The 8903-nt window shown below is 40.2% G+C and overlaps 1 protein-coding gene across 1 annotated transcript in view; it reads left to right on the forward strand.

The window, feature by feature from the left end:
- The window catches only part of dner (delta/notch-like EGF repeat containing), a 52791-nt gene that overhangs the window by 26692 nt on the left and 17196 nt on the right, over positions 1-8903 (forward strand). Inside the window, exons 4-7 of the mRNA XM_036214778.1 lie at positions 2719-3060; positions 3143-3240; positions 7594-7757; positions 8615-8763. Coding sequence (XP_036070671.1) covers positions 2719-3060; positions 3143-3240; positions 7594-7757; positions 8615-8763 — 753 coding nt within the window. The remainder of the gene's footprint in view (positions 1-2718; positions 3061-3142; positions 3241-7593; positions 7758-8614; positions 8764-8903) is intronic.

The following is an 8903-nucleotide window of genomic DNA, read 5'->3' on the forward strand; positions in this document are numbered from 1 at the left end:
AAACGTAGCCAAATTTAATCCATTGGACTCTGCAGGTATAGAGGAAAAATGAAATTAATCTAAATTGCAATGAGTGTTGCTCTGTCCTCGAGATTATAAAATAAGATGAAATGGATTCCAAGTTAATATTAGTTTAGAGGCAGAAACGTATTCTCCTAAAGCACACCGATGCATTTCCTGGCTCCATGGGCGGAGCAGCATCTGGCGGCATCAGGGCTGCAGAGGGGACTGCTGCGACTGCGTAAAGTTTGTCGGAGGCTGAAAGAGTAAAAACCACCGAGAGATTAACTGTAATGAGCTGTGACTCGGCTGTGGAGGCAGCAGACTGGTAATGAGTCTTTGTTGCTCTGCCGCTCATTGTTCCTCCCTCCTATGTGCGCTCACATCTATGTGCACCAGGGGGTTTGGTGAAGGCGACATCATCAAGTCTTTGTTCTGTCTCTGTTTGGTTTCAGCTCTTGTTTCTACCTGCTTGTTTTAAACATCTAAATATGTTCACATTCAGACATCTGGGGCCACAGAACGCTCTAGAAAAACCAGTAATCATCAGGATTTGTGTGACCTTAGTCTGCTTTACAGGCTGAGCAGAAGGCAGCAGCGTTCTTACCGGTTTGTCCTCTGTCACCTTTGGAAAGAGTTTCTCTGAATAAGATCAATTATGAATGGGGGGAGCTTGCATGAAGGAGGCTGGCAGGAAACACTCCTCTCATGGTGGCACGCAAATGTGTTTGTGTCCAAAACAAATGTTAGACGGTGAGAAACATCTGGATTTGACAAACATCCAGTCAAACTGAGCCGAGCCAAGAGCAGAGCGAGGAAGAGATTAGACAGAGGCAGCTGTGAAGTACGAGTGTGTATTTGCAAGAGTCTGGCAATACATATCACAGTACATATGTTACAGAAAGATGTATTCCAAGACAGTAAGAGAGACAAAATATTACAATTTTCTAAATATGATTTGAAAAACTTTTAATACAAATACACATTTCACATGAATAACAGTTTATAAAACAAAAGCTGTTCTTACCCTAAGTGCTTTTATTTTGATAAACCTAGTATGGTTTCTTTAATATATATACAAGTTGAAAAAAAACATGAAAGCTTAAAATATGCTTTGACCAATGACATTATTTAAATTTGATTAACCCTAGAACACTTTCGCTGTAAAAAGTTAAACCATCACTTTTGCCGGGTATTTTTTTACCCGATATAATATACCCAATAAAAAGTATTTCTCATAAAAATAGATCAAAATATGACAACACATGATCAATTGGAGTAGTTTTCTTTTATCAGTTGTGTTTTATGAAACAAAATTGAAAATAAAAACATATGAAGATCCTAAAAACATGCTTGGAAAATATTGGAAATTAGGAATTTAAGAACAAAAAAAATTCAGAAAAAAAAATAATTATAGTGAAAAACTTGGCCTTTGGTCCACTCCTTCATGGTAAATGGTAAATGGCGTATACTTGTATAGCGCTTTCTACCCTCCTTCGAGGGCCCAAAGCGCTTCACAGTCACAGACCCATTCACCCATTCACACACACATTCACACACTGGTGGTGGCTCCGCTGCCGAACACTGGCGCCAACCTCCCACCAGAGGCAATTCAGGGTTCAGTGTCTTGCCCAAGGACACTTCGACACATGGGCGGGCAAGGCGGAGTCGAACCAGCTCACTTCTGATCAGGAGTCGACCGCCCTACCACTGCACCACGGCCGCCCCTTCATGGGACATGTGAGATTTTACCCGGGGATCTATGACATATATGCAATTTATTGAAAATCATGTAAATACTTTTGCTTGGGTGAAAATCACCAGAGTGCTCTAGAGTTAGGAAAATAAAGTGCTACGCATTTCAAACTCTGCACAAGTGTACTGTCAATGAGCTGTGAAACAACAGCCACAGGAATTAGGAGTCAACATCTAAAAAAACAAACAAAAAAAGCTTGCATTTGATCTGATTAGAACTGGTTTACAAAAACTTTGCAAAGCTGTAAAATGAAATAAATAAGTAGGGATGGAAGTATATAAGTTCACTTCTTCCCACTCCTTTACAGCAATCAATCAAACTCAGCTATAGGTGATAATTATGTAACATATGTGTGTCTTTTTTTCATTCTCTAATCAATGAATTTCATTATTTATGTAATGAATGGAGATCTCAGAGAAGATCCAAGAGACTCACTCAAATGTTTTTTTTTCTACAAGGGCTGCCTGGAACCTTTTACAAAACTTATGTACAGTAAATCCGTACATGTAGTTACGTTTAAAATGATCCCTTATGACCTTTCTGCTGCAGCCCCCAATCTGTCCCCTAAAAATGTGAATGAGTTGGTGTTTCTTCTCTGATCAGAGAAGCAGGATTATTTCTATTTTTAGGTTTTCAAATGTTTTTTCAAACATGCTCTCAAAGTGTCTGATTGGACGCTCAAAGCTGAATTTTCTTGGTCTTCATGAATGAACCGACTCTGTCCCATAATCCATATTCCTGTTGTGTTTTCAGTTCAGTCAGCTGGATGGTTGAAAGTTTCTGCTCAGGAACACGAGAACATTCCAGACCCTTTGAATTTGACCTTTTGACGCAAAACTTGATTGTTTTTTTGACATTTTGGTCTGAAGTCCGTGAACATCTTGAGTGTTTTCCAGCTTTTGGCTCCTTTTCTCCATTTCCTTCCTCTGTTTTCATCTTCTTTGTTTTCTCAATTGTCTCAGTTCTTCACAGACCCCTGTGCCAGCAGTCCCTGTCTCCATGGAAACTGCAGCCGCAGCGACGGGGGCGAGGAGGAGGAGCCGTCTTACACCTGTGAGTGCTCTGAGGGCTACGAAGGAGAGCGGTGCGATCAGATCCTCCTGGACCTGCCGCCGGCCGACTGGGACCCGGCCACGCCCTCAGCCCCTGAACGGGTGACCCCCGCCGCCTCCACGACCACGGCTGCCACTCAGCCACCAACCACGGTCCCCACAACTACCACCACGGAGGCAGCTCCCACCCTGCCGTCATGGCAACCAAAACCTGGGCAGAGGCTGCTGGTAGTTCCATGGGAGGCGGACAGGGTGAGGACTCACCCTCTGAATAGAAGTGTTGATGGATTTAGGTGGAGAAATGCACGGAGAGCTCATGCTGTGTGTGTTTCAGGTGACGGAGGGCCTCCACTGTTTGAGCCCTGAGCTTTGTGAGCTGACGTCAGGAACTCTGACGCTGTCCGTGGAGGTGCCTGAAGAAAGCGCTGTGAAGTGAGAACCCACTTTTTAACCGCTGATGTAGACTTGTACGGGAGGAAGAGTCCATTTTTGTCCAATTTAGCTCACTTTACATCATCTGCTCTTTTTTATATCAAAGCAGTCATCTAAACTGTTCATGCAAAAGTCAAAATACCAACTAAATCTTAATATATATATAAAAAAACTATGAAACTGGATCATATTCTCCTGACTGTCAGTATAAAGTGGCCCAGTCATTTTTTTTTTTTTGGCCAAAAACTACAATTCCCAGAGCCCGCCACTTGACATCATTGATCCCCGAATGTCCTCTGTAAAAACCAAAAGGAGTTTATTCAGTCATATGTGGTTGGGAGATATTCAGGTTTAGAAATGTCCTCTACTGAGGACACATTTGCACTGACTAGTAGTCAGGAGAGGATTTCCTAACTGACTTCGTCTTAGTTTAGCCATGCGCAAAACTCAAGCAAATGAGAAGTTAAGATTATAATTTCAAAATTTTAGCATGTTCAAAAAATGTATTTGCTCTGGAAACCAAAAAATGCACTTGAAACTCAAAAATATGAGCGATCAAACAATTTTCACTCGTCTGCGCTGGAATTATTTATCTATTTTTAAAAATCCAAGATAGCGACCTTTTCCTAAGGTCAAAGGTCAACAGTACTTGGTTGTACACTTAACCTGGTGACGTGTGTGAATTGTTGTGAAGATCAATTAAACACAAGTTTTCTTGTTTCATTATTATTGTAGTCCTTTATTATTATTATTTATCCCATAATAGTTTTGAAATCGTCTTTGGATATACATGACACGAGTGTTTTGTTTTTCTTAGTGCAGGCGTCTGTAACCTGAGGCTCCAGAGCCACATCTGTCAATTTGACACTTTTATTGTGGCTCTCTGGTTAACGAAGAATAAAAACGCAACCAGAATTAATGCGGACCACATTATACAGTCGACATTTTATTTTAAATAAATTCAAGGATTTGTATGATGGTAAAAGTAACTTTATTGGGTCTGATTTAATTTTGGTTGGTTGGATTTACAAATTTCTGACTGAGATGCACCACAAATAGTAGATTTTTTTTTAAATCACTGTTGACACTCAGCTACCTACTACTGCATTTGCTGCAGAGAGATGATCTTGTGATCTTTTATTTTGAAAGGAAGTCCTAAAAACCTTTGTTAAAAATTATATGCTATTTCATTTTGAAAAATTTCTTTTTTCTCTTTATGTCTCTATATGTTTTATTTATGCCAAAAAAATCAGTTTAGTTGTATTTATTTATGATGAAAGTAACATTAATATGGATGCAAAAGGAATGAAACTAGATTTTGTTGCTCCTCCTGGGTTGTGGTCTGTAAGAAATCCACTTGAATGGCTGGTTAGGTGCATTAGTGGAAATTTTCGTTTAAAGAAAGAAGAATTGTGAAAACAATCAGGTCCTTGCAGTCCAGGACTGCTGCAGGACAGAGAAACACTAAAATTCAGAAAAAAAACTTGCGTCAATGTGACCATAGATATATTAGGATCTCTTTTACTTTACAGGTAACCAAAAATAAAACAGGATTTTGAACAATTTCAATCAAAGTTATATTTTTATAGCTAAAAAACAGAACACGGATCAAAACTCCCTCAAAAGTTTTAACTGAATTTTCCTTCTAAGTTGACAGAACTAAAACTTTTTTTTTTTTTTTTTTGCTAGAACCAACACGAGTGTTTCTAGAATTTGCACAAACTCCTCATTTTTCATTTTTGTTTCAGAATGAATCATATTTTTTTGCAGTTTTCTTACTAATGATGGTGAATTTGAGTTTGATCCTGAAGATCCATCAAGCTTTAATATATTTTTTCATCTTTTTTAGCTTTTTGTTTGTCCAAACAACAGTTTTCCAGCACCGATAATGAATAATGCAGAGAGATGGAGCAGGTGAACATCAGACGACCTTGATGTTCTCATTATAGATGGGAGGCACGACTCTGAGTTAATCAACCTCTGCTGCTTTGTTTCAACACAGCACAGTTAAACATCTGAAAGCACAACCAGAAAGAGATCCTTAAACGGGGCTTCATATGGAGATAAAAACGATTCCATGAATGATGTGAAAAAAGCGTCTTCAGAAAGACACACACCCACTGAGAACCCACTGAATGAAATGAATATGCAGATTTATTCTAATGATTTCAAATCATCACATTTCCTTCAAAAAGCGAGTCCTTGTTCCGGACCCCCATGAGATCCCAGCTCCTCACAGATCCCGTTTAAACGTGAAGCAGCCCTGATGTCTCGGCGTCCCTCCGGTTGAGCCCAGACACGTAGCGAAAAGGGAAACTCATTTCAGCTGCAAGCGGCTTCACCTTCCATCTTATTATGTTGGTCATGCAGCTTCACCTTCAGGCTCGGCTCCTCTTGAACACATTTGAAGTCGGCCTCTTTTTCTCCTTCCAGACGACCTCCAATGGAAACTAATTCTCCTGAATATCTCCCAGAATGAGCAGCTGTCACTATTTCATCTCTTTGCACATCAACCTTTTATAAAAAGTTGAAAGAGTTTGTAACATACAGAATCAGAATAGGCTTTATTGTCCTTGTGACATGTTTACGGGCACAAACGAAATTCCAGTGTCTTTGCAGTCGCATGTTCAGAAAGAAAATGAAAGTTAAACATAAAAGTTAACACAATAACATAGAAGTTTTACCATAATAGCATAAAAAGTTAAAAGTGAGTACCATTAAAACTCCACTTATTACACATAATGGTCCACAATACAACTTTTGGATGAAAATCCCTATAAAGATTTTAAAGATAATTTGTTTTATGGAACAATAGTCAATATAATAATAAAAAGAGATTGCTCTTGATAGTTGTTAGCATCTCCTTGACTGAAATATGAAGACTCAAAGTCCATTTGTGATTGTTTTGCTGTTCTTGTGGCATTTTTCTGATGATGGCAGACATAAAAAATTAGATTTCTGAGTATTTTTGAGTATTCAAATTGTTGTGAATCAGGAGAAAACAAACAGAAAAAAATGCTGTTTGAATAAGGTTGTATTTGTGAAGTAGAATCTACAGTGGGCGGGGCCACAAGCTCTCTGCTCCACCCCATTCTGATGCATCCGCTTGTAGACAAATAGTTCCAGGTACGTCTTTGTTTTCCTCGTCTGAGCTCAAAACTGTAGTTGGATGGCTCCAATATAGCTCATCATTTTTGTTGCACTGCTAATGTTAGGTTGGGGTGTGAGGGGCTGTAAGCTAGGGAAAGTGTAAACAGAAAGCTCTCAGTTATGGGTGATAGGACCAACAGTGCCGCCCACTATTCAAAGTGAATTTCAAATGAACTGCTACTGCTTGTCCTAAAAAACGACACAGGTTGATTCTACTTTTTTAAAATTGTAAATCATTTTGTTGCCGTCACAAATGCCTCTGAGATTGTTTCGGTTTGTCCCTCTGACAGCTGTAGCTGACAGGATTGATTCCTTCAGCCCGGCTCTGTCTCTCATGGAGGGCTTCTGCTCCCAGCTTGGCTCCTGCCTTTAATGCTTCCCCAGCAAGCAGCTGCTGGAAGTCAGTGTTTGATTTGATCTCTGACTCCTCCTCTTGCTGATCATCACCGCGTTGGCCCTGCATGGATGGAAAAACTGCTTCAGGTTTTTATAAGCTAATTTTAGCACCAAAAAGTAAGTTTAATTGTGTTACAGATATCTTCTTGAGAAAGTTTTTTTTGCTAATTTTCCAAATTTCACAGATGTTAAAACCTCATTAATTTCCTACTCATCCTACTAATGTACGTATGTAAGGTTTAGTGCCATTATTTCTTTTATCTGCTAATTTTTAAATGTGTTTTGCAACATTTTAGGACTAGCAATGTGAGTCTACTAATGACTAGGAGGAGTGATAAACGGGTGCATTCATTATGCATTGATCTTTTGGTGATCATCTTTCAATCTGTTTTAAATTATCATTTAATTATGATTATGCAGTTTTGGCCAAAATCTGTTCACATGGATTAAGCCCGACCCCCCTTCCCATCAGCCATGTGTTTACACTCTTTCCCACAAGCTTATAGCCCCTCACACCCCCAATCTAACACTACCAGAGAGACAAAATTGTGAGTATTATTAGCAGTACAGAGTTTTTCCAATAGAGAATTTTTCAAATGTTTTTTTTGTCTTCTCCTGATGATTATAACCATTGGAATAAAGAAACACTTCATATTTTTTATATAAGTTCTCCGTCATCATAAAAATGCCACAATAATGTTAAAAGCACAGTTTTTATCGGGTTGGGTCTTTGCATCATCATTGACTCTCCCAATCCTCGTCTTCCTCACAGCTGAAGAATTTTCCCTCTTTCTCTGCTTTATTCAGGGTCATAGTGAACGCCAGTGGGGCTCCGGTGCTTTGGCGAGTGAGTGAGGAGGGCTTCCTGCGCTCCTCCATTCTGAACGGCACCACCGTGTGGTTCCTGCAGGCCCCTGATGGACTAGTGGTGCCGGACAACCTCCTGCCTCTGGGACAGAACTACTTCCTCAGTAAGCTGTGGAGAAACAGCAGAAAAAGCGTGTTGCTGCGGAGCATTTGCAGGCTGGATTTACAGGAACGAGTCTCCAAATAAATAACATTTATTATTATTATATGATGACAATGCAATGAACCAGGAGAAAGGCTGACGGAGACGCCCACAAAAACCTCCAAGGATCTGGTTTAGAACCGAGCCGGTGATCTAATGAATTTAAATGAAGTGTAACGGCGGCATTTATTCTCCAGCACGGAGAAAACAAACACTTTCATCTATGAGTCAGAATGTTAAATCCATGCAATGAATCAAGCTCCATGCGGATCCTCCTCCCGCTCTGTGTGGACTCACTCGGCAGAGCTGCACTCCGAGTGGGTGTGGGCCGATGCGGGTTAATTGGAGAGCCACTCAGAGTGGAGGACGGGCTGACCTCGGTGTGTGTGCGCCACATACCTGATGCTGCTTCCAGATGCTTCCTGCCACTTGACCTTAACCTGGCTGCTGTGGTTAGATGAGGAGGACCACATCAGAATAGAGGTGGTGGGGGGTATTTTAGGTGTTATTCTTCCTCATATTTATACTATTATGCTTCAGACTTTCTTTAATATTAAATAAAAGTAAAAAAAAATAGCAAAACACATAATTCTCTCAGACAATCATTCAAGCTTTATGACTTCTGATGTAGCATATTTGCTAATCACTTAAAAAAATTGACACTATTTTTTTCCTTTAGACAATATTATATCACAGATTTACTGAAAAAGATGCTCTTTGGCTGCAGAAATTTCATTAGAAGGTTCCAAACAGTAATTGGAAATGAAAAGGATGAATGCAAATGCGGTTTGTCTGACCGTCAGCTCTCCTGTGCGGTAGGTTTAATTCGTGTGGGGGCTCCCACAGCCCCAGAGGTCACCCTGCGCCTCAACCTGACGGTGAAAGCCAGCAGCTGTGTGGAGCCCGGCAGCAGCTTCAGCGACCCTCAGTGCTCCGGGAAAGGCAAATGCATCACGCAGCCCTCTGAGGTGAGCCACTCTTTTTCTGTCTGTAATTTTTAAATTGTTAACACGATCAATGTCATTCCAGTAGATTCTGAAGGAGAAAAGCGGCTTGATGAGCCGCTTTTCTCCTTCAGAATCTACTAAAATTACGTTGATCGTGTAAA

This window comes from Oryzias melastigma, linkage group LG13 (assembly GCF_002922805.2).
Source record: "Oryzias melastigma strain HK-1 linkage group LG13, ASM292280v2, whole genome shotgun sequence".
NCBI classification, from domain to species: domain Eukaryota; kingdom Metazoa; phylum Chordata; class Actinopteri; order Beloniformes; family Adrianichthyidae; genus Oryzias; species Oryzias melastigma.